Source organism: Pseudorasbora parva, chromosome 23 (assembly GCF_024679245.1).
Source record: "Pseudorasbora parva isolate DD20220531a chromosome 23, ASM2467924v1, whole genome shotgun sequence".
NCBI lineage: Eukaryota > Metazoa > Chordata > Actinopteri > Cypriniformes > Gobionidae > Pseudorasbora > Pseudorasbora parva.
In genome coordinates this window covers 1,030,678-1,057,500 of record NC_090194.1, presented here as the reverse complement: position 1 = coordinate 1,057,500, position 26,823 = coordinate 1,030,678, and the positions used below count along the sequence as shown (strand labels likewise).

Genomic DNA, 26,823 nt, shown 5'->3' with positions numbered 1-26,823 from the left:
CTCTCTTCATTTAGAGTTATTTTCCCCAAAACAAGACAATAATTTGTACTTGTCTAGTAAATGTATTTTTTGATATTTTGACTAGAAACAAGACAAAAATACTGAGTAAGAAAAGCATTTTTTGCAGTGTTTAAGATTAGTTTATATAAGTTTCCCAGTACAGTAACCCACTTGGATTACTCAAATCTCTGCAGTTTCTATTCAGAGAGCTCAGGTGACACACACACACACACACACACACACACACGCACGCAGCAGATTAATCATTAAACAGAAAACTAGGGAAAGTTTGCTGACCTTAGGAAAACCAGCCAGCCGCTCTTCATCTGAGCTTTTGGAAAAATATTTGTTTACTATTCTCAAAAGACGGCGAGGCCTTGTCTACCTGATCTGGCTTTATAGTTGGGTCGTGAGTTCACTTAACCTTTATTTGTTCTTTTGGTTTGTTCTTCTAGCACACACACTGGATGGAGTCAATCTGAAGGGCTATTTTGCGTATGCGTTCAGTGACCGGCTGGACCCAGGCTTCGGCATGTATGGCCACGTGCAGGAGGAGGTCATTCAGAAGTCTTCACTGGCCCATTATATAAACATCATCCACCATAATGGCTTCCCTGGCACAGGCGCGCCTCAGCAACAATGTACCCGTGCTCCAGTGCACAAAACTGGGCCAGACATCCTCACCAAACAGCCCATCATCGGCTTTCTGTCTCTGGTGAGCGCTTGCATGCTGATCACAGTGTGCCTGGTCATCTACTACACAGTCAAGAGGCGCAAATTAACCAGCAAAAAATGAGGGAAAATGCTATTTATTAGTTTTAATGGTTCCTAGAGAGCGTCATACTGTCGGCACGGATCCGGCCCACATCTGGTTTGGTTGAATCCACTGTGGCTCGGACCTGGTCCCGTTTACCCAACAAAACATGCTCTTCTTAATTAGTATTTTTGTCTTGTTTCCAGTCCAAATAATTCAAAGTTCTTAAATCAAGATGCATAAGTAAAATTGCGTAAGATGTTTTTTGGGGGGGAAAACGTAAATGAAGAGAGTTTTTGCTTAAAACAGGCAAAAATGATCTGCTTGGGACGGAAACAAGAAACAAGATTTCAATCAGAAATAAGATTATTTCTCTCACCCCATTGGCAGATCATTTTGCCTGTTTTAAGCAAAAACTCTCTTCATTTAGATTTTATTTTCAACAAAACAAGGAAAAATAACATAGGTCGTTTTACTGATCTAGTAAATGCATCTTGATTTAAGAATTGTTAGATATTTAGACTGAAAACAAGACGAGATTACTGAGTAAGAAGAGCATTTATTGTAGTGTAGTTAATGATAACCAACACATCACTGCTTTTAACTCAATCAACACTACATGACTACCTGGCTAATTATTTAATTTCAGCATTATCATGTAAAAACACTATTTATTTGTAAAAAGTAAGATATTTGCATTATTCTGCCAAGTTTGGTTTTTGCACATGGTTTGTAAAATAAAAGTTAAGAGGGTGTTTTATTCAGTCTGGCACGTTAGAGAGAGCTGTCGGTAGGATAAGCAAGTTATGGCATAGATTGTCAGATTATTGCATTAAATGTTGTCAAAGTAAATTAACTTCGATGTCTTCTGTTACCTATAATTGATGTGTATTTTCGAAGTCTTTATGTAATAGATTTTCCGCAGGTCTTAATTTGACCTTCATTAATGCCATAAATTGGATCAGAAAGACTTTAATTCAATATCATGGCATTAAATCGAAGCACTATGATTTCTGTGATGTAGAAAACGTGGACGGAATTGCAGAATCCATTCATAAACATGTAATTAACTGCGGATCATATTTCGTCTGAATAAATCAACAGTCTCTTAAAGGGCCAGTTCTCCATTAATGAGAATCCTGGGATCCTTTCCTCCCTAATGTTGCTCAAACCCGTCAGCCTTTCCTTCCTCATATAAAGCCATGGAGTCTCTTCAGAACATCTGGAATAATCCGCTCCATCCGTACGGATCCGTTTCTCTTTATGAGCTTCTGAAGCGGCGGTGGAAGTTGCTTAGCCCGTCAATGGAGGACAGAAATCTGTCCATTTCATTACAAAAATCTTCATTTGTGTCAATCTTCACATTTTATCATTAAAGCTGCACTGTGTAACTTTTTTAGTTTAGCCTTAGCTAAAAACACTTAGTTCTTTCAAAAATATATGTGCTCATTAATGTATATTTACTTCTTTCAAGTAATAAGTATTCTCGTAAGTTTAAATCAGAATGGAGAGGAACAGAAACTAATATTCACTGGATGGTCATAAACCTTTACACCGCTAGATGGGGGAAAATATCACACAGTGGAGCTTTAAAACAGGTCAGAACAATAAAGAAATCTATTATATTTATTTCTTTAATGTCATGCGCTGCACAAATGTTCTTCAGGATTTCTGTTCTCAGCACAAACTCTGAACATCCTTAAATCAGGACACATTTAACCACAGCAGAATGAAGGAATGAAGACGTTTTCTGAGAAACTGATCAAAATGAAGTGAGTTTGAGTTTAAGACAAGAACAAATGTCTGCCATTGGTTATGAAAATTACTCTCATTTGAATGAAGTTGATTTTTATGAACACTTACAGATATTTGTTCTCGTTTTAATCATAAAATCACAAGATTCTCAAACTTTTTGTTAAATGAATGAAAAGTTAATGGAGATCTGTTGGAAATTGTTTTCAAACTTTAGTGTCACTTATACAGCCCACTTACATTAGAGAACACATTGGCCTGTTAATTTATTCTTTAATTGGTCTTAAACTTACCTTCTTAAAACCTGTAGAAACCATGTACACTTGTGCTTTATTTAAAAGAACTGCAAGTAAGAAATGTATTTCAATGAATCATAAAATGGCCCTGATATGTCTCTAGACATTAAGAAATCATGCTAATGTCAAACTCTTCTATCACTGCAACAGTCGTACGGCAGCATATTGTCATTATAAAGCTGCTGTTGCCCTCAGATATTGATGTCGTGTTTTGGCCTGAAGCTCCGCCCTCCACCTATCGACCAATCACGAGTCAGTAGTGTTTCAGGTTGCCAGATCTGCTCGTTACCACAGTTGCAGATCTACAAACATTCTGCTGGTCCTGCAGCCAATCTGGCAACCTCGAGTCAGAGGGAGGGGGATACACCGCTCTACAGTCATTTGAAAGTGATGGCCACAATCTTGCACACACTTCCTTTAAGTTCCCCAAAGAGGTCCAGAAAACAACACTGAGACACGTTAAATAGCTTTTATTATGAAAACACAAACGAACATCTTACTCATTTTAGGCTACAATATCTCAGAACATAAAGTTGTCGAGTCCGTCTTCCATGAACTTCTTGTAGATGGCCATGAATTTGGCCACGAAGGCCTCGAGGTGGTAGATGGCTTTGCTGCCGAGCTGCAGTCTGTGCTCGTAATGCGCCGCCATCTGAACCACCTCGGCCTTCAGGTGTCCATCGCAGTTACTCAGCAGCTCCGTCACCAGACCCTAAAACACCAGGGTCAAATCAAACCCAAAAATCAAGTCACCAAATCAAGCTGGAGCTGAAAGGGTCAGTTCACCCAAAACTCAACCATCTGTCATTAATTCCTCCAAGTCCAAACCCACGCCCCTTCCCATTACGGGAAGAAGTCACATCTGCGGAGACTAGCGAGGGTTTATGATGTCACCAACCCAGGAAGAAGCTCGTTGTAGTCCAAATCGGCCATTTTTATAGGCAATAAACTGCAGTAACTTTAAAAGACAATATCTCCGTTTGCAGTGAACTTTCAGCGCTGTAACTTTGCAGAGACTGTTAATGCTCAAGCAGCGACATTACACACTAACTAAAGTTAAAGTCACATCGCATGCAAACACCGCTTAAAGTCATAAAGAGATGAGAATACTTTAGTGCGCAACACAAACACACAAATAACGACTTTATTCATCAATCGCCTCGTCTGTATCAGTCAATTCACGTAGTAAACACTGTGCAGAGCTTCCGGGTCACGGAACATCAGAACGTCGGCTCATTATTGGCCAACGCTGTTCATGTGGCGCAAGAGCTGACCAATAATGAGCCGGCGTTCTGATGTAGAGCCCGGAAGCTCTGCACTGTTTACTGAGTCAACAGCGTAAGAGACTGACACAGACGAGTAGAGATTGATGAATAAAGTCATTATGTTTGTATGTTTTTGCGCACTAAAGTATTCTCATCTCTTTATGACATCAAGGCTGAACCACTGGAGTCACATGACTATTGTACCAATGTCTTTACTTCCTGTCTGGAGCTTGAAAGTGGGCATTGCGGTCTATGGAGGGGTCAGAGAGCTCAGAGTTCATCAGAAATATCTTCATCTGTGTCTGAAGATGAACGAAGGTCTGGTTAATTCCTCATGTCGGTCCAAACCCGTCATAGACAGTAAAAGAAATGGACACAGCTGTAGGTCTTCTAGTAGATGTGGAAAGTAAAATCTGAATCACGTTGTTTAAATGTTTTCTCCCGTTGCTTTTGGTTCTCTATCGGCTTCTCCTCATTCTTCTCCCTTGACTTTATCAGACTTTGTCTCCCCGTCCCCCCGACGGTCTCATAGACAGTAAAGATTGCCTGCGAGCATCTCCTCAGGTCTATACGGTAATTTCTCTACTGTGCGTCAGAGTCGCGTTGGTTATGACGCAATCGTTAGCCTATTTTTACACAAAAAACACTTCTACGGGGCGATAGTATAAGATAAAAGGTAACGGAGCCTTTTATACATTGCCGTGTTTCTTTAGAAATAAACAATGGACAAATGGAGTCTTTAAACGCCTCAGATGTAAAGTTATTCACTGTCAAAGTGACGCAAAAATGAGTCAATGGGATGCTAACAGCAGGTGATGGCTTGGTTAGCAATGGCCGCCCCTATGGGTGGAACGCTTTCCGAGCGCTAGATTACCCCCTTGGAATTAATGACAGATGATTGATTTTTGGGTGACATACCCTTTAACTATATAAAACATGTTTGTTTGCTGAAAATGAGCAGCTGTACCTTCATGATGACTTCTGGTGGGATGCAGTGAGTTAAGAGTTCATACAACCGTGCTCGAACCTCCAAAAGTCTGAAAATCAAAACAGGTTTAGCCATTTGCAAACATGTCTGAAGTTATCATGATGTAAAGAAATCAAACCCACATATAGTAGAACCACCAAAGCAAATGATTGAATGGTGAATGATTTTCTCTTTAAAGCGATAGTTCAGCCATAAATGAGCCTGATGTTGATCTGCTGACCCCCAGGGCATCAACATGTAGGTGTGTGTGTTTCTTCAGGAGAACACAAATGAAGATTTTTAACTCAACCGTTGCTGTGTGTCGGTCATATAATGATGTGAATGCGCTATATCCAACAGCCTTCACACACTTCACTTCCGGTAAGGTCAATACTACTCGATCTGGCTCGTATATCCCATATCCAGAGCGTGTAGTATTGACCTTACCGGAAGTGAAGTGTGTGAAGGCTGTTGGATATAGCGCATTCACATCATTATATGACCGACACACAGCAACGGTTGAGTTAAAAATCTTCCTTTGTGTTCTCCTGAAGAAACAAACACACCTACATGTTGATGCCCTGGGGGTCAGCAGATCAACATCACAGGCTCATTTATGGCTGAACTATCGCGTTAACCCTATTGAGGACTTTTAGGTCCTGTGTGTTTGTGCATGTTGACCTTTGCGGGCTCTGCTGGCTGACCACAGCATTAGCCGTCTCTCTGAGGTAAACCTCCCAGTCCGTTTCAGGGATATCCTGGTCTGGGGAGAATGGATACCTGCAAGAGAGCACATTTGGGAACAGATAACTGTGTGTTTGGCTTGCACTTCAGGTGAGCTATATTCGTTTATCACTGGGAAATACAACACAGGGCTCGACATTAAAGGGTTAGTTCAGCCATAAATGTAAATTGTGTGATTAATCAGTCTCGTGATTTCAGCAGTTTGACACGCGATCCGAATCATGAATCGATTCACTGACTCATAACGGTTCGAAGCTTTGTTCTGAAATCGCCCATCACTATATAAGTCGTTATTTAGTGTTTTTGCGCACTAACTCTATTCTGGCCTCTTCATCAATGATTGTAGAGCCGCTGTAGTGAGATGGGCTTTGTAACGACGTCTTTAGTGCCTTTATGGGTCTTGAGAGAGGAAATGACATTGGTGTCAATGAAGGCCTTTCTGAGCCATCGGATTTCAACACTAATATCTTCATCTGTGTGTGAAGATGAGCGGAGGTCTGACGGCTGGCCAACCACGGGAGGAATTTGTTAAGTTTAAGACATTAAAAATGTATTCATGCATATGTATAACCCTGTGCTGAATATTGTTTAAGATTGCAGATGACCGTTTACCAAAAGGAAAAGGGAACCCCTATTATGAAGCCCCCCGGAAGTAGGCTTGTTGTTGTTTTTCCCCGAGCACGATGGCTGAATAAACGGGTGATCGTTGAACTACTGAAACGTGTATTTTTGTGTAACAGAATTAATCACACAATTTACATTTCTGGCTGAACTAACCCTTTAAGCTTTTCAAGCGCTTCGGATAAGTAAATAATGTGAAAAATCAGTGTTCAGTCAGCTTTGACATTTAAATCTGCATATTTATGATATCTTTACCTTTATAAAGAGGATTTTTTTCAAATCTTTTTAAATATATTAATTAAATAAGACAATATAAGGCTGTTACCAATTAAAATAAATAATTTAAACTGATTATTAATCAGGGATGCAAACAGATGAGGGGTAAAAAAAAGATGAGAACATTGCATGGATAGAGAAAACATTCTCCAATTTTATATATATATATATTTACTTTTCATGCTCATTTCTAGACACTATTAAGTATCTTTGCATCTGCCTGAAAACTTATTCTAACAGGTAAGAGATAAAACGTTTTTTTGTGTTTTATGCAGGGCAAAACAACCCTTTATAAAACACTTAAAATGATTCAATGGATATGGGAGCTGAATACAAAAACAAAAAAACATGATAACAACCAGATAAAATGTATGTTGGAAATCGTCTTAGCTTCATTAAAACTCAAAACTGAAGATCCCACTGGTTACAATTATTGTGGTTGAAGCGAGGGCTCTCACTGTTGAACTCTGCAGGCTTCGCACATCAGCAGGGCTTTACGGAGGTTACGGCCAGATTTCTCTGCGATCTGTCGGGCCAATTCTGGAGGAAGCAGCAGCCCTTCCTTCTTGCAGACGCTTGACAGAACACCACACACCTGACAACAGGAAGGAGGTTTGGAAATATATATGGTCAAAAATGCTGTAAAAACAGTAAAACTTCATGACTTTGCGTTAACAAACGCCACATCCTAAAGCCAAGTGCTGTGTTATCTGTACGCATTTCGATAGTGATCAACGATACTGGATTTTTGCCGATATTCCGATTATTTTTCAACTCACTTTGGTCGATACCGATATATGCTTATTTTTTGCCTTTGTTTGGAAACCACACCATTTTGAGCAGAAACTTTTTTTTTTTCATTCTGGTTCCAGATTTCTGAGGTCAAAAATGATACTTGCTAAGGATAAATAAATGTTAATTAAGTTCTTTTTATAATAGAAATATATTAAACGCTCTGAAAATAACAATAATAAAGTCAGTGATTTTTCACCCCACATTTGCAGTTGTAACCTAAGTACTTAATTTTTGGATTTAACGTGTGTGCACATGGAGAGGGGGTGGCATGACATCGGTTGATACTGTCTTTAGAGCTTGTAACAAAGTTCGATAATAGAAGGAAGGAAGAGGACACGGGGGTCGGCTGGACGGTTGATGCTTCTTTAATTATAGTCAAAACTTAGTATAACTTCAACAACACACTGCTGTGTGAATTCTCATAGACATTCGATCACTTCCGGGTCGGCACTTCCGGCTTCCGGCAACTCAGTCTCTGGGGTTTCGCAACAACCGTCCGATCTCTCTCTCTCTTTGGTCTCTGGTTCCGCCGAGGTTTTATCCCGTCTCCGCGCTCATTACTAGAACAAGAGACAGGTGTTATTAATCTGCGTCCAACCCACTCACTTACCGCTCGTCCCGCGGCTCTCTCTCCCGCTGCAGACCTCGCTGAACCACGCCCCCCTTGCCACAGAGCTCATTGGATTGTTTTTCATCATCCAATTTATAAAATTATATTACAGATTACTAAACTGTATATGAAAGTATTTAATTGCATGCTTGTGATGCATGACATCATTACTGATTTATTTATTTAGAAAAACTTCAATGTATTTGTGTATTCTACTTTTCATTTTATTACTGTAGCAACAGCACCCCCACTACACACGCATAAATAAAACATTCTAGCGTGCGGGCACTAGGACCTGGAGGAGCTTCTGCTGCTGTGGAGGCTTTTCACTTCAAGAATGACCTGACTGCTGACATGATCTTATCGCTAGCACTCCTTGCACACTTCAGTTACTGCAGGCGCATATCAACGCGTTATTATATCGGCAAGGCATATCGGCATAATTTCTTCATATCGGCCGGTGCCGATATGAAGAGTATAACAATATATTTTTATATTTTAAGTGTTTATCGGCCGATTCCGTTGTCGTGCCTATAATATCGTGCATCCCTACATTTTAAGCTGACAAAGCAGTCCCGAAGCTTGCATATCCTTCTGCTACACACTCAAAAGTATGTACTTTTTCTTCACAAAAAGAGTACATACTTTTAGGACGTAGTATAAGTAGGCGAATTGGTACGCGGCAGTGGTGTTCAGCGCTGCTTGATAATTACAGACAGGTGTTGGAGCAGGGTTGGTGTTATTTAATATAATACAGAGATGGACAGTAACTAAGTACATTTACTCGATTTCTGTCCTTAAGTTCACTGTTTGAGTCTCTGTGCTTTACTGGAGTATTATTTTTTCTGTAATCTTCTGACTTGAACTTCACTCCATCTGAAAGACAAATATCGTCCTCTTTACTCCACTACATTTCTATCAAGGTCCTCGAAGTGGAAAGTCGTTTCTGTCGCAGCTTTATAAAGTCAGTGATGATTTTTTTCTTCTTTAAAAGGTGTTTGGGTTTTTGCAGAAAGCCTTTCAGGAATCACTCTTGTAGAGTCTCGTGAAGTTCAATGATTTCACAGCATTTATTAAACACTGATTTATAGTTTAGAGCAAAATGGAAGAAGACGGGTGTCCAAATGCTCATTTAGTGGAGGATTCACATAAACAAAGTTGATTCTGTCTTCAGTGAAGGTGAACAGTGTGAGAATATCAGATGTGTATCAGTGTATTGGATCCGTGCATTCGGCCTTAAAGTGACAGCAGCTTTATAAAGAGCTTGATAACTTGTATACAAGTATTTAAATGAGTTTAAGTTAGTCGTATGCTTGTATGTCAGGGCTTAAACCACCATTAGAAAGGAAATTTACTTTTCATACTTAAGTACTTTTGAAAACAAATACTTCTGTACATTTACTTAAGTAAAAATCTGTCTTTACAACTTTCACGTGTAACGGAGTAATATTTGACCAGTAGTACTATTACTTTTACTACAGTAATGAAGTTGTGTACTTTGTCCACCTCTGATATAATATAAAGGTGTTCGGCCGCACCTCTTCCACACTGGGCAGAGCGACTCTCACAGCAAGACACCGGCTCCTGATTGGCCCGATCACTTTAGAGGTGGAGTTACAGCAAAGCACCAGTCGACAAGTGGACATGTACTTCTCCATCGTACGCCGCAATGCATGCTGGGCATCTTTAGTGAGACGGTCCACCTCGGTCAGCAGCACCACTGCGAACACATTATATACACTTCATTAATGAAAGGTATCCAAACACAGCTCTCAGATTAATGCTTGAACCCCACGGCCCAACCTTTGAACTCCCGCTGAGCGCTGGACTGGATCTGCTGAGACTGGGCCACTGTTTTTATCAGCTCCTGAATGACCACACGGTCACTGTTCCCAGCATCACTGAGGAAAACACATAAGAGTCATGAGCAGTGCTGGGTGTAATTCTATTTGCTCATATCAGCTCGTAGACTCAAAAAGAGGCGAACTAAACGGAGAGAAATATTTAAAACGGCGATAAATAGAAATAATCAATTAAATGCAAAACAAGCACGTATTGAACTGTGAATGCCGTACTGAACGGTTCAATATTATATTGAGAATTGTGGCATCCCTAGTGTTAACCCATGTTGGGTGTAATTAGTTACTGTCATTTAATTACTCTTCCCTTGAAAATGTAAAGTAAGGGATTACTCTTATTTTTTCTGTAATTGAATTACAGCTACTTCTGATGTAATTGAACTAAATACTAAATATAATTATACATAATACAATAGTGGACTTAACATCAACATTTAAAGTCTAACGTTAAAATGCATGTTTTTATGTCTCCTTCTCACATTTGTAATACTTTGGTCAGTTAATAAGAGTAATTTATGTAGTTTTATATTATGAGTTAAGAGCCGTTTCATGTCTAACCTTAAATCGCTTAACTCAAGGTTGATATAGGATTTAGAAAGTAATTAGTAATAAGTAATTAAATACTTTTTGGTGAGATTAATGTGTACAGTAATCTAGTTACACTATTGAAGATGTAATTAGTAACTAGTAATTAATTACTTTTTTAGAGTAACTTACCCGACACTGGTCATGAGCATAGGCGTCGGAAGAAAATAAAATAGTGGTGGGTCCTCTCTCAGATTTTTTTTTTACTGGAGTAACGTTAGATGCCATTTACATTCATGCATTTAGCAGACGCTTTTATCCAACTGAGGAGTACAGGAAGCAATCTGACTGTCATAAAGAGGCGAAGAAACGCAAAAAATGCTCTAAATACAAAGATTTGGATATTACTCAAGAGAAGCAAAAACTAGAATACCTAAAAATATACCGCCGTTTACTAAACGATTTATTGGGCCAGACAAAGTTAAGGAAATCACTGAGTTATATACCGTGGTGATAGTGTTAGGGGTAAGACGCATGTCATGAAGTTGACGCAAACGGTTAGGAGGTCTTTTGCCGAACTCGCTCTACTCCCTTTTCCCATCACATATCAGATTGAAAAGGCATTTATTTTCAATAAAAAGTGGAAATAAATCGTCTAAACATGTGTTTGATAATAAGTGTTTCTTGGTTAGGGGTAGGTAAACAGACGTGCTGAATTAGAAATGATAAAAGTGGGTCTTGTCTCTCTCTCACACACACACACACACAATGGTTCCGACGCTCATGGTCATGAGGGATCTGACAGTGAAGATCTCAAACATACAGTCAGTCTTTATTATTACCTCGGGTTCACCTCTAGATGATAGTTGCTGGCGATAGTGTTGATTTCAAGCTTCTTTTTAGATGGAGTCTACAAGAGACAAACAGAGTTAAAGAGTTAGTAACCTAAAGTCGTTCCACACCCGTAAGACCTCCGTTCATCTTCACACACAGTTTAAGATATTTTATATTTAGTCCGAGAGCGTATGCAAGTGACAAGCCAATGTCTCGTGATTTCAGCAGTTTGACACGCGATCCAAATCATAAATCGATTCGCTGATTCATAACCGTTTGAATCTTTATTTGAGGATTGAACACAAACGCAGAAGAGAAGCCAATGCTGAATAAAGTCGTAGTTTTTGTTATTTTTGGACCCAAATGTATTTTGGATGCTTCAAGAGACTCTAATTAACCCACTGATGTCTCATATGGACTACTGTGATGATGTTTTTATTCCCTTTCTGGACATGGACAGTATAGTGTGCATACACTTGCATACGCTCTCGGACTAAATATAAAATATCTTAAACTGTGTGTGAAGATGAACGGAGGTCTTACGGGTGTGGAGCGACATTAGGGAGAGGAGTTACTGACAGACATTTCATTATTGGGTGAACTAACCCTTTAATAAACTATATACTCAGTGTGTGTGTGTGTGTGTGTGTGTGTGTGTGTCTGTCTGTTTATATTACATTGTGGGGACCAAATGTCCCCACAATGTAATATAAACTTGAGCTCTCCAGCCAGTGGTCCCCACAATCTAAATGGATTTATAAACATACTGCATGATGGGTTTTTTTTTTGATAATGTAAAAATGCAGAATGTTTTGTGTGTTGGGTAGGTTTAGAGTGTGTGTGTGTGTGTGTGTGTGTGTGTGTGTGTGTGTGTGTGTGTGTGTGTGTGTGTGTGTGTGTGTGTGTGTGTGTGTGTGTGTGTGTGTGTGTTGGGGCAGTGTAAGAGGATAGGATGTGCAGTTTGTACAGTGTAATATTCATTATGCTCCATGGAATGTCCCCACAATTCACAAAAACCTAACCTGTGTGTGTGTGAGAGTGTGTGTGTGTGTGTGTGTGTGTGTGTGTGTGTGTGTTCAGCAGAGCATCTGATGTTTTAATACCGTGATGGTCTGGTGTTCAATCCGCAGCTTCTCGACTCCGGGTCCGTACAGTTCCCGGAGCAAACACATGATCCGGGTTTTTTTACCGGCACCGGGCGGTCCATACACCAACAAATGCGGAAAATCTCCGCACTGGACCTGCGGATTCAACCATGAGCCCTCGTTAATAATTATAGACAATATAAATATGTCAAGCACAGTTCAGTTTATATCACTGTTTAGCTAACTACTTGACTCGAGTCTGACATAAACACCAATTCGCTTTCTAGCTTCTGCTTTCGTCTTTACCAGGTTTTTCAGATGGTTCGCTTGCTCCTTGTGGTAGTCGAGTTTAGTCAACGACGTCGGTCTGTATTTATCCACCCATAAACTCATTATTCAACCTGAATGATGTAAATATCGTTGCGAAAATCAGATTTGTTGTTGTGAGGCGCGAAACTCTCGCATAAACCCGCGAAGCGCTCTGACAGGACTGTAACTACAGGGAGCGAGGACGGACACGTGCGTCGCGTTTCGTAAAACTCAACACGTTGCTCTCTTTTTTTGGATGAATTCACAACATAATAATTATAACGCATTAAACTGGTGTAGATTTATATTATAATAGTTGTTTGGACAGTATTTCATGTCTAGCTTTATTATCATCAAATTATGTGCGCAAGGTTAATGATACGATCGTGTCAAGAGAAGAAAAAAAACACAATAAAGGTCAAACTAGAATAATTAAAAATACATTTAAGTTCAATTAACATTCTCTTAAAGACCCCGGTCGCTAGAATACTGGGTTTATCCAGTTAATTTATCCAGTAGATGATCCTGAGGTAACGTTAGTTTGCTAGTTTTGTTTAGCTAATGTTTTTCTTTCTTTTTCTTTTCAGTTTTTTTTTTCTAGAGTAGCCAATTTATTATAGCTTTGATATATATATATAAGGTAATAATGTTAACTATTAGCTTCTTTCCTCAGTTATCACTACATGTTATGCAAATAAAACACTAGGCCTATGTACTAATTTGCATGTATTTCCCGAACAGAAATGAACACCGGATTAAGCTAGGTTCAAAATTCTTGTTTCATTTTGTTGACATTAGATTTAAGGCACAATATGTAAGATTTTTGGATTAAAATATCCCAAAAGCCACTAGAACAGTATATTTTGTTGACTTGTGTACATTATCCCAAATTTTTCCAAGAATGTTTAAATCCAGAGAAATCATCAATCTTAACAAGGACAGGGCCCGTGTATGTGCATCTCCTATCAGTGACATCATAGCAGTGTAATATTTCAAGATCTCCATCCACCATGAAAAAGAGCAACACCGAAGTAAAGCGTTTGAGGTTAAAATAAATGTTTATTAGAGTTGTAAATGTGATGGTTTGTCTGGATCAGACTCTATCCCTCTGGGAGTCTAAAGCTATTCCTCATTGATTTGGACCTTCAGCCGTTGGTTCCCATTGAAGTCCATTATGAGGAGAAAAATCCTGGAATGTTTTCCTCAAAAAACTTGATTTCTTTCTGACTGAAGAAAGGCATAAACATCTGGGATGAGATGGGGGTGAGGATACTATCAGGACATGTTCATTCTAAAGCAAACTAATCCTTTGGTTAAAAGATGCTACTACCCTGTGCATGGAGCTTATGGAGCTTAAATATTGTTCATTTTCTGTAATCTACAATTCCCCAGATGTGGCCATCTAAACAGAATAAGCCTGAGTGACACATCCACAAATATGAAGATCTTCGCCATCTCTATCAGTTTCAGCTCCACCGAGGCAAAGAATGAGACAGATCTGAACATGTGAGTGCTGTCTTTTTCTATTTTGCTTCGAAATTATGCCACTAGATGGCAGAAACAACTATAGATCTGGACATGTTTAAAGCTTCAGAAGCTCTAATTCCTGGAGAAATGTATACATTCACTAACACCAAGTCAGTATTCGAAAAATATGCTTTTCTTTTAAACTTTCTATTTGTAAAAGAATCCTGGAAAAAATATATAATGCTTTTCACATCAATATTAAGCAGCACAGCTTTGATATTCATAATCATAAATGTGTGTTAATCATCCAATCCTCATATGAGAATGATTTCTGAAGGATCATGTGACACTGAAGTCTGGAGTAATGATGATTAATTCAGCTTTGATCACAGGAATACATTCTGTATATTCAAATAGAAAAAAGTTATTAATAAAATCTGCGCTACTAAAGTGCATCTCTTTCCGTGTCCGATTAAAAGGGGAGCATGCATTAGTTCGCATTAGTTTGTGTTCGGGAGACTTTAGGCATTTAAAGTGTTTATCAGTTTGGTGAGTGTGATCAGATGCAGTGCAGGCAGTCCTGCTATTCACTTTCCCAGCATGCACTGCATAAAGATACTGTTCTTATGACTTCTGAGAACGCAATTCTTGCTTTTGCACCAGTCTGTTTCCCGCCAGCTCAGCTCACACACACACACACACAAAGGGTTTATTTATATCTGTGTGTTGTGAGGGATGAGTTTTCATTGTGCCTGAACGCCTGCAGTGATTCAACCTAAAGTTTAGTTCTTAAGGAGATTTATTTAAATGTAGTTTTTTTTAAATAATCTGCTTTAAATATTTAAATGAGAGATTTTAACTAATTTCTAAATATTTATTGCGATATGCAAATAAATATACAATAATATCCACTGACCTGTTTTTTCCCCTTCATTTGTGAATAATGCATTGCATCTCTTAAACTGCTGCATAAGCTGCGTCTGCTCTCAGCGATGCCAAGGTGTTGTTCAAACTGGGTCAGTCTGTCATTCTTGCGTTTTAAAGCGATAGTTGAGCCAATAATGAGCCTGATGTTGATCTGCTGACCCCCAGGGCATCCACATGTAGGTGTGTGTGTTTCTTCAGGAGAACACAAATGAAGATTTTTAACTCAACCGTTGCTGTGTGTCGGTCATATAATGATGTGAATGGGGAACAATTCTATGAGAGCAAAACAAACATGCTTAGACAACACACACACAGAGCCCTGTGGCTCATGACCACACACTGATGACAACACACACACAGAGCCCTGTGGCTCATGACCACACACTGATGACAACACACACACAGAGCCCTGTGGCTCATGACCACACACTGATGTCTGAAGACATGAACCCATCGGTTTCTGGGAGAAATCGAGCCGTATTTATATCATTGTTTACCTCAAATACAACGCTATATCCAACAGCCTTCACACACTTCACTTCCAGTGAGGTCAATAATACTCGATCTGGGTAACATTATATATCTTATATATATATAAACATTTATTTTGTAATGCACCTTTCTCAAGCTCAAAGCGCTACAACATAAACAGGACAAAATAAGAAATCAATCTGGGAAAATACATAGTAAAGGAAAAAAACACAGTAGTAAATTATAATTATAAATTAAAAGCTTGACTAAAAAGATGTGTCTTAAGACGTTTCTTAAAACAATCCTAAGACAGCATTCCTCTAGATGCAGGTAATGAGTTCCATAACTATAGGTGCATTGTAGGACAAGGCCCTCATCCATAGTGTTTAATTTGCACCCAGTGCAAATATGTGATTTATTTATTTATTTATTTGTTTATTTGTGTGTGTGTGTGTGTGTGTGTGTGTGTGTGTGTGTGTGTGTGTGTGTGTGTGTGTGTAGGGTAGTGTGATGGGTAGGTTTAAAAGAAGTAAGGGGCAGTGTGGATAGAAAATATGGTTTGTACAGTATAAAATCCATTACGCCTATGGAAAGTCCCCATAAAACATGGAAACACTGTGTGTGTGTGTGTGTGTGTGTGTGTGTGTGTGTGTGTGTGTGTGTGTGTGTGTGTGTGTGTGTGTGTGTGTGTGTGTGTGTGTGTGTGTGTGTGTGTGTGTGTGTGTGTGTGTGTGTGTGTGTGTGTGTGTGTGTGTCAATAATGCCTCTTAAATTACAAAAATATATCTAAAATGCCAACCAAAAAAACTAACTTGTATTTACTAATGATTTATTTCAATAAACCAAATGTAAAAAATCCCTTTAGAATAAAAAATATTTAAAATATATGTAAATAAATCCAATAGCAATAAGCCGAAATAAACATGAAAAATGTTTGTGTAATTTAAGTTATAGAGCAGAACGTCCAAATATCGTCAAGTTATATGTTTACCACAGAACTCTTTGTAATCAAATTGAAAAGCCTCTTTGCTGGAGAGCCATGATGATGAGTTAGTCTTCGGTACACATGCGCTATAACTCGAGTATTCCCGAGCAGAGGAATTCAGGGGGTCTTTGGTCATCTTTAGACTTAAAAATGTGTCCTGTTCTGATTGATCTCTGTCTGTCCTGGCACTGGCAGGAATTACTGTGAAGAGAGAAGCGAGTCGATGGCCATGTTAAACGCTAATGTACTCGCATAAGAGCCTTTCTGAGAAAAATCCCCCAATCTTTCCCCAGTAATGGTGACCATTACAAAAAAAGAGCCCTCATTTAGTGCCTGACGACGAAGCCACTTCCTGTCCGTTTACAACCCCAGATCTCCCGATTCCCAAACACACAGCTCTTGTGTGTGTGTGTGTGTGGGGGGGGGGGGTAATCCCTGTGTGACCTGGTAATCCCTACGTTATGGGGACAAAATGTCCCCACAAAGATGGCAATATCCGAAGTCCTTGTCCTTGTGGGGACATTTTTAGGTCCCCATGAGGAAAACAGCTTATAAATCACACAGAAGGAGTTTTTTTGAGAAAGTAAAAGTGCAGAATGTTTCCTGTGATGGGTAGGTTTAGGGGCTGTGTGTGTGTGTGTGTGTGTGTGTGTGTGTGTGTGTGTGTGTGTGTGTGTGTGTGTGTGTGTGTGTGTGTGTGATGGGTAGGTTTAGGGCCAGTGTAGGGGGATAGCATGTACAGTTTGTACAATATGAAATCCATTACGCCTATGGAAAGTCCCCATAAAACATGGAAACACGACGCGTGTGTGTGTGTGTGTGTGTGTGTGTGTGTGTGTGTGTGTGTGTGTGTGTGTGTGTGTGTGTGTGTCTTCACGTCTTCACACATGGTGTTTCTTGTTGTCATGTAAACAAACATACCCTAAAGCCAGTGGACACAAGCATGTAAAGCAGTATTTCTGCAGGGTGTGTGTGTGTGTGTGTGTGTGTGTGTGTGTGTGTGTGTGTGTGTGTGTGTGTTGGATTGAACTGGGGTGTTAAAAACAAGCTCTTCCCTCTCAGTCGCCATCGAGTCTCCGTTGTTCGTTCTCTCAAAAACACACAATGGTTGTCTGTCTCCAAAGTTCCCGCTTGACTCTTGAGGAACGTCCGGCTTGGATCGGACACAATCTGCACATCTTAATATTGTGCTGGGTCTGCGAGGGCAGAAACCCTAAAGACTGAAGCTCTCGCTGGAGGAGTCAGACGGTGTTATGAATTAACTTCTGTTTTAATCACAAGCATCTCCGTGTGATTGTGCCCTAATGGCCTCTATAGGTGGTAATAATCTCAGGAGGTTTCAGCTGGGGACCAGCTGGCACATTCTGCCGACCAATAACAAAATATAGGACTTTACCATGGAAAAGTAACCGCAGGTTTTCTCCAAAACAATTATTCTTAATTAATTGCGGGTGTTTGTCTACGCACATGGCAACACATTCCACACTGTAAAAATCAACAGTGATTCTAAATAACACTTTTGAGTTTATGTCACTTAATGTCTTAAAGATGCACTATGTAACTTACCCGTCACCTATTTTCCGAACGCAGATATGATGTCATCGACAGGCCACGCCCTCACACGTCCCGGTTTATTGGTTAAAATAGCAACTTTCTCACAACTTATAAATAGTTGGAAACATTTGGTATATTGTAAGAACTCAACTGAACAATATATATAAATAACACTGGCCTAGCAGTTTTTGGATATTTACATTACATAGTGCACCTTTAACTTAATTGTAAAAATCTAGTACTATTCATATACCTTGTTGACTCAGAAAACCCAAGTTAAGATGAATTGATTGGTTTGAGTGCCATTTTGTCAAGAAAAGAAGAAAAAAAACATTATGGAGATCAATGTTCTCTTTGGTCGGGCACTAAAACATTCACCTTATTGTAATTTTCTTCCTGTTAATGCAGCGATGCTACAAGAAATCATACTAATTTGGTTTCAAAGGAAGATGGAAACAACAATAGTAGCTTTACTAAGTCAAGAGGACGATTGAGGGACTCAAACATAACTATTAAAAAAGGTTCAGACATTCATTGATGCTCCAGAAGGAAACGCGGCGCATTACGAGCCGGGGGTGAAAACTTTTGCACAGGATGATGATGATGTCCAAATTGTTCTTATTTTGTTTAAATATCTTTTTTTTTCATTTAGTCCTGTCCTTCAGAAGCAGCAGAAGATACTTACATGTTTCCCTGAAGACAAATTAAGTTCAATTTAACTTGATCTTCAAAATTCATACATGAATCACTTCTGAAAGGGTCATTTTTATAAATTACGCTGGGGTTTTGTTTTGTTTTGTGGACTATATGTGAACGTCTTTTCTGTAAAATATTTTATTCAAGATAGTGCTAGATAAAAAATAACATACATTTTGTATGATCTCTCTTATTCTTGGTCAAATTATTCACATTTTCACAGATTCTTGAAGGGGTGTGTAAACTTTCGCACCACCGTAAAACATCACTGATCATTTCCTTAGCAGTTTCATGTGAAAGTACCTGTTCGTCACCTTTATAGGTAACTGCGATGTTTGTCATAATTGTTTACACACACGCACACACACACACACACACACACACACACACACACACACACACACACACACACACACACACACACACACACACACACACACACATATTTATAAAATAAAAAGGGTCATTCTGAAATCACTAGCCAATGAATTGGGTCGAGTTCTCCTCATGAAGATGTAATGAATGCTGAAAGCGCAGCAGTGTTAGCCCGTCCTGCAGAGAGAGAGTGTGTGTGTGTGTGTGTGTGTGTGTGTGTGTGTGTGTGTGTGTGTGTGTGTGTGTGTGTGTGTGTGAGTGAGTGAGTGAGTGAGTAAATGAGTGAGTGAGTGAGTGAGTGAGTGAGTGAGTGAGTGAGTGAGTGAGTGAGTGAGTGTGTGAGTGAGTGAGTGAGTGAGTGAGTGAGAGATAGAGAGACAGAGAGAGAGAGAGAGAGAGAGAGAGAGAGAGAGAGAGAGAGAGAGAGAGAGAGAGAGAGAGAGAGAGAGAGAGAGAGAGAGAGAAATTAAAGGGGCTATTTTTACCGCACAAGGTTGGGGGAGTGTTGAGGACACACAGAGTGAAGGAATGTCTTGAGCTATGAACAGAGAAACACGTTCTCACACACACACACACACACACACACACACACACACACACACACACACACACACACACACACACACACACACACACACACACACACACACACACACACATGTTGGTCAATGTGGTTTACAGGGACTCCACAGGCGTAATGGTTTTTATACTGTACAAACCGTATTTTCTATCCCCTTACACTGCCCCTAAACCTACCCAACACACACACACACACACACACACACACACACACACACACACACACACTGCCCCTAAACCTACCCATCACAGGAAACATTCTGCATTTTTACTTTCTCAAAAAAACATCATTTAGTGTTTTTAAGGCCATTTGAATTATGGGGACATTTGATATGTCCTCATAAACCACATTTATAGTGTAATACCAGTGTAATACCCATGTAGTTATACAAATTTGTGTCCTCATAAACCACATAAACAGGCTCACACACACGCACGTGAACATGTGATACACACGAACCCATGATACACACACACACACACACACACACGTGACAACGTGATACACACACGCGTGGACCCGTGATACACACACACACGTGACGACGTGATAAACACACGTGAATCTGTGATACACACGCGAACACATGATACACACACACACACACACACACACGTGATACACACACACGTGATACACACACGTAAAGACGTGATACACACGCGGGCATGAACATGTGATACACACGAACCCATGATACACACACACACGTGACGACCTGATACACACACGCGTGAACCCGTGATACACACCCACACACACACACGCATGAAGAAGTGATACACATGCACGAACCTGTGATACACACGCGAACACGTGATACACACGCACACACACAAACACGTGATACACACACACGTAAACACGTGATACACACACACACACACGAACACGTGATACACACACACATGCGTGAACGCGTGATATACACACACGTGCGTGAACACGTGATACACACACGCGAATACATGCGAACACGTGAAACACACGTGAACCCATGATATACACACATGATACACACATGCACACGAACATGTGATACACACACACACACTCTCACTCTTACACACAAATTGCATCCCCTGTTCTCTTAACGCTGGGTTATTTGGGAAGCTGAACAAACTGATTTCCCTCACACACACACACACACACACACACACACACACACACACACACACACACTTCTTTAGTGACATTGTTGATCTCGTGTCTAAAAACACAACGGCAGTGCCACCGACGGCTCCTGTAACCACAACCAAGCTTGTGTGTGTGTGAGTGTGTATGTGCTGATCCGGGAGGAGTGCCCATATAAGGAGTTCCTCCCTTTATGATGTCATGCAGGGCCGTATTAGAAAACTTCCCGAAGTGTGTGTGAATCCTGAAGGAGTGTATTCAGCACAGAAATACTCCGGCGCTCGTGTTCTGAAACTCAGTCCATGTTCATCGTGAGGATCAACTCTTGATCAGAGAATAAAGCAGAGTGAGGGAAATAGCTTTAGATTCCCCTTTAATCAACACATCCTGACTAATGTGGAGGCAAACATGAAGGATGTGCACACTCACTGCACCGCACATTTGCTGTTCACACACATACATAAATCTTATCTAGCACCACCTAATGAAAGTCAAACAAAGAGACTAACATGGGAAAGAGTTATTCAAGGACACCGGCGATGTAAACACGATCGAATACGAGGGATGTTTTACTCAAAGACTCAAGGTTGCATTTTTTGCATTATCACGTATCACAAATCAAATACAACGTAAAGGCCAGTTTTGTTGATAGGATTGGGATGTTTTCTGAGGGCTCTGTCTCAGCTGGATTGATTAAACGAATGCATTTGTGCTTCAGCCGGTCCGCTGGCCCTGTAAACCTCGTTCCATCAGTGTCAGCACACACTTCATTTCATTAATCAAGACCCTTCAGAACAAACATCTCAGACTTTTTATGTTTCAAGAGAGCTAACACACTCACGGCCTTCAAAACACTGAATCACTACAAGGAGCCCTTTGTTGAAACAGTTTCATGGATTCTCATGAAACTGAACATGACACTAAAGGAACTCTTAGAATAAAGAACAACTGCAAAAAAACAAAGTGATAGTTTTTTATAGTATTTCAATTTATGGAACAACATGCCATGATCAAACATTGCCTTTACCATCTATATGTAAACAACAAAAAGGTGAAGTGTGTGTGTGTGTGTGTGTGTGTGTGTGTGTGTGTGTGTGTGTGTGTGTGTGTGTGTGTGTGTGTGTGTGTGTGTGTGTCTTTAGCTCCGCCCACTGCACTCCTCCTCGAGCTCGGCTTTTTTCTGAAAGAATCGGTTCAGTGTGTCTTTTATAAATCTGATAAACTAAAGACTCTTGTGAGATATACAGTCAGTATGTATTCATAATGATTTAGTTTGCACTGAATGTTTTGTTTCCTGCTTCATGGCCTCTCCTCAGGATCAGGTGCAGTCCGTGATGAGGATTGGCGATGTTGGCAAACACATCTGGGGATTAAAGGCGGATGAAATGCATTACAGAAAACAATGACTGATGTGATTGTCCTCATCCCTCACAGTCGATTAAAAGTCCATCTGTTCATCCTGAACCTCTTTCTACCTCCATTTAATGGACTTTACAGGGGGGTATTATTTTAAAAATCTTGCAAATCAGGTAGAAATAACTCACACACAGCAAAAAATGCTCTTCTTACTCAGTAATTTTGTCTTGTTTCTAGTCTAAATATGCCTTTACTATATAAGTAAATTGACATAAGATATTTTTTCTTGTTTTCTGGGGAAAAATATCAATACTTTTTGCTTAAAACAGGCAAAATGATCTGCCAATGGGGTGAGAAAAATAATATTATTTCTGATTGAAATCTTCTTTCTTGTTTCCGTCCCAACAGAAATAAGATTATTTTTCTCATCCCATTGGCATCTTGATTAAAGAATATTTAGATATTTGCACTGGAATAAAGAAAAAATGACTAAATAAGAAGAGCATTTTTTGCAGTGCAAGGAATTAGGGTTACAGATGGTGAAACCAAACCCATGCACGCCTCATTTACAGACCCGGTTGAGTAATATTGGTTAATTCAGGCTCTGTGTGTGAGACTCTGGCTAGCGGGAAAGCTGCAGCGGGGGACAAGCATTGCCTGGAACTCAATGGATTTTGAGTCAGACAGAGGTCGCAAAACTGGCCCCACTTTCCCTTAATTACCTTTACCGTCCCTTCAACAAACAGCAAACATGTCCGAGGTCACTAAACCGGAGACATTAAAATCTAGCAGGGCTCAACACTTACTTGCCCTGCCTACCACACAAAAGTAATAAATAAATAAAATATTTGTAGTTATTGTTATTTAATACACTGCAAACAATGCTCTTCTTACTCAGTATTTTTGTCTTGTTTCTAGTCCAAACATCTAAAAATTCTTAAAACAAGAAGTATTTACAAGACAAGCAAAAGTAATTGTCTTGTTTTGGGAAAAATAACTCAAAATGAAGAGAGTTTTTGCTTAAAATAAGATAAATAATCTGCCAATGGGGTGAGAAAAATAATCTTAATTCAAACAGAAAACAAGATTATTTTTCTTTTGTTATCAGTACCTCACCTTTAACATGAAATGATGATTTTTAAGTTGAAAGAATGTGCTTAAATTATATTATTTATTGTTAAAATCTAGTAATTTAAAGGGGGAAGCAATATTATAAAAATAAAATGTTACAAGCATTCTGGACCACAAAAAAAAGGTATAATTTTAGTGTCTCGGGTCATTTGAGCCATGAGGGACTGATTGAGGGACGGATGAGGTTAAGTTGGCAAGGCCTAAAAGCACACACAAATTATCAACATCATTGGAGATTATTGTCGAGCCCTGTCTAGTCAGATGTTCATGTATATAATCACAGTAGGTCTCATTAAGATCTCAGTTCTCTCTCCTAGAAAGCAATCAGATTAAATAGGGATGCTATGGTAATGATTTAAAACAAGCTCTTGATTGTGAGTGTGCACTTAACATCTGAAAGTGTGTGTTCGTATCAGAAAGCAGATATTGCAACATATTGCAATGCTTTTGTCTGTGTGAATGTGCATGTGTCTTCGTATCATTGTGTTTTGTGTAATGCATATGTTGGAGTTTAAGGTCGTGGGATCATACAAGGTTTCTTGGACTGAGTTTATTTTTCCTCGGCTACCGCTGATAAAATGCAGCTGTCCAAATGTGTCTGTGAGTGTAAACATAAGGGGAATTATATAATTAATTCTGTTAGATGGAAACCTGTTAGGCTTGTGATGTGGGGCTCTGTCCTCAGTTCCCTTTTCCTGGGATGAAGCTTTCTAAGGCCAAATAAATGCCTACAGCAAGAACTAAAATGCATGTCATTGTAAGCATGTGGTCAAGTTGAACACATTTAAAGGGATGGTTCACCCAAAAATGAAAATCTGTTCCAAATGTATTTTTCTTCAGAACATTATTTGTAAGAATGTCCATGCAGTAAAATTCATCACCGGTGTTGTTTTGGACCTCATTGTCTTTTAAAGCAGCACTTGGCTACTTTTGCTCTCGGGGTCCCCCTACAGTTGGGGAAAAATAATGTCCTCCACTGCTGTCGTAAGATCTGTCATCCTACATCAGGGATGCCATCGAGCATGCATTAGTTGACATGACAGCCCTGATAGCCCTGAGCTAGTGATGCGCGGGTCGTCTCATAACCCGCGGACCCCGTATGTCTATTTAATGGTCGCGGGTGCGCGGCGGGTTGTAAATATATCCAGTGGTGCGGGGCGGGCCAAATAACTTCATAAAAGCGTCCCGCGGGTCGGTGCAACACTAACAGTTCCCCTGAACACTGCAGGAGGAGTTCACATGCATTCTGGCGGCGCGTGGGAAATGTCTTCATCCCAGGTACAGTCAGTGGCAGATGCTTCAGCAGGTCATATGAATATCATTTCATGGGTTTTATTTTTTTTCAAACGCCAAATAATCGCGATGCTCACGTTCACAAGCCAGCGTCATTATAGTAGTCTATTGGTTAGCGTTTTCCAGAATCTATGATACTTCAGTTCAGTGTTTGAGTGGTCGGTAATCACCGTAACAAGCAGGACAGCATCGGTCGGGCACGCCTCCTTCAGCTCACGCCGACGAGCAAATGCTGGTCACATGTTGATCCTCGTCCTGCCTTTAATCACTTTCTCGTTTCCTCTTATTGCTTTCCTCCAACAAAACCTTTTCTTTCTTATTTGTCTGTGCTGCTTCGGACATGACTATATTATCCGACGAACAAAGTTGGGCTCGCACGTCCGAATGTAAGGAAGTGTGTGTGTTGGTGGAAGTGACTTATATGCCGTAAAGCAGTCGAATTTTGTAGTTCTTTACTACCCGAAACTCGAAGTTTAAAAGTACGATTAAAAACGATACAGACCCCGTCAGGCTATGGCAGACGTGTCATTCAACCTATTGTATGTCGATTTATCATCACAAGAGTCTTGAAAATATATTATGAATGTTGAAAAGTTACCTAGTGCTGATTTAATGTATGGATAATAACATTCATCAAAATATACTATATTGTCAAAAGTATTGGGTTGCTCCTCCAAATCACTGAGTTCAGGTGTTTAGTCCTTCATGGCCACAGGTGTATAACTCCAGCTCTCGGCCTGCAGACGCTTCTACACACATTAGTGAAAGAATGGGTCGCTCTCAGGAGCTCAGTGAACTCAAGCGTGGGGCCGTGATAGGCTGACACCTGTGCAAAAAGTCCATTCCTGACATTTCCTCACTACTAAATATTCCACGCTCAACTGTTAGTGGGATTAGAACAAAGAGGAAGCCATTGGGAACAACAGCAACTCAGCCACGAAGTGTTAAATCCCAGAGCGGGGTCAGCGCATGCTGAGGGTCACAGTGCGCAGAAGTCTCCAACTTTCTGCAGAGTCAACAGCTCCAGACCTCCAGACTTCTGTGTCCTTCAGATGAGCTCAAGAACAGCGGAGAGAGCTTCATGGAATGGGTTTCCATGGCGGAGCAGCTCATCCAAGCCTTACATCACCAAGAGCAATGCAAAGCGTGGGATGCAGTGGAGTAAAGCAGCCGCCACTGGACTCTAGAGCAGTGAGACGTGTTCTCTGAGCGACCAATCACGCTTCAGTCTGACAATCACGTGGACGAGTCTGGGTTTGGTGGTCGCCAGGAGAACGGGACTTGCCTGACTGCATTGTGCCAAGTGTAAAGTTTGGTGGAGGGGGGATTATGGGGTGGGGTTGTTTTTCAGGGGTTGGCCTCTTAGTTCCAGTGAAAGTTACTCTTAATGCTTCACCAAGACATTTTGGACAATTTCACGCTCCTGCCTTTGTGGGATCAGTTTGTGGACGGCCCCTTCCTGTCCCAGCATGACTGCGCTCCAGTGCACAAAGCGTCGCTCCATAAAGACATGGATGAGGAGTTTGGTGTGGAGGAACTGGACTGGCCTGCACAGAGTCCTGAGCTCAACCCGATAGAACAGCTTTGGGATGAATTAGAGCGGAGACTGAGAGCCAGGCCTTCTCGTCCAACATCAGTGCCTGACCTCACAAATGAGCTTCTAGAAGAATGGGCAAAAATCCCCATAAACACACTCCTAAACCTTGAGGAAAGCCTTCCCAGAAGAGCTGGAGCTGTTAGAGAGGGTGGGCCGACTCCAGATTAAACCCCACGGGTTAACAATGGGAAGCTCATGTGTGTAAAGGCGTCACAACATTTTTGGTGATATAGTGTGTATTTCTTATAGTTCTGCAGAAGAAAGTCAGTCATACAGGTTTTGAATGACATAAGAGCTATAGAAATGTCAGCCCATGATATAACAACTATAGTTGACCAGAAAACTGACCATAGAAGAAGACCAGTTCATAATATTACCCTCTATAGCACCCCTTGTGGCAGTAGTGAGAATGCATTCACATACATGCTTTTAGGGTCTATACAAGGAAGGAATAACTTCTGCTTTGGTGTCAGAGGACGAGTATCCTGTCTGAGCCTGATAAAGTGCACACATTCTCCATTCTTCAGTTTAGTAAATGAACTCGTTGTGGGAGTGGATCGAGATA

The 26,823-nt window shown here is 40.3% G+C and overlaps 2 protein-coding genes across 3 annotated transcripts in view; one reads left to right on the top strand and one right to left on the bottom strand.

The window, feature by feature from the left end:
• kl (klotho) overlaps window positions 1-1,484 on the top strand; it is an 11,469-nt gene extending 9,985 nt beyond the window's left edge. For both annotated transcript variants that reach the window (XM_067433589.1, XM_067433590.1), the window contains one exon: window positions 456-1,484. In XM_067433589.1, coding sequence (XP_067289690.1) covers window positions 456-796 — 341 coding nt within the window. In that variant the 3' untranslated portion in view covers window positions 797-1,484. The remainder of the gene's footprint in view (window positions 1-455) is intronic.
• A 1,773-nt stretch (window positions 1,485-3,257) lies between these two features.
• Window positions 3,258-12,898, bottom strand: rfc3 (replication factor C (activator 1) 3). The gene is made up of 9 exons (XM_067433711.1): window positions 12,690-12,898; window positions 12,402-12,539; window positions 11,307-11,374; window positions 9,884-9,981; window positions 9,619-9,800; window positions 7,134-7,270; window positions 5,716-5,814; window positions 5,035-5,104; window positions 3,258-3,514 (listed from the first exon to the last, which is right to left on the bottom strand). Exons 1-9 carry the CDS (start codon window positions 12,774-12,776, stop codon window positions 3,323-3,325), a joined length of 1,071 nt encoding a protein of 356 aa, XP_067289812.1. The 5' UTR covers window positions 12,777-12,898; the 3' UTR covers window positions 3,258-3,322.
• Window positions 12,899-26,823: the final 13,925 nt, after the last annotated feature.

What these genes read in the sequence shown, in the direction of transcription:
- rfc3 (XM_067433711.1), bottom strand. Translation starts at nt 12,776, where the DNA reads ATGAGTTTATGGGTGGATAAATACAGACCGACGTCGTTGACTAAACTC. An exon ending in CATCTAGAGGTGAACCCGAG is followed by an intron (nt 9,982 to 11,306) that starts GTAATAATAAAG and finishes TGTTTTCCTCAG; the next exon opens with TGATGCTGGGAACAGTGACC. An exon ending in CACCAGAAGTCATCATGAAG is followed by an intron (nt 3,515 to 5,034) that starts GTACAGCTGCTC and finishes CTGGTGTTTTAG; the next exon opens with GGTCTGGTGACGGAGCTGCT.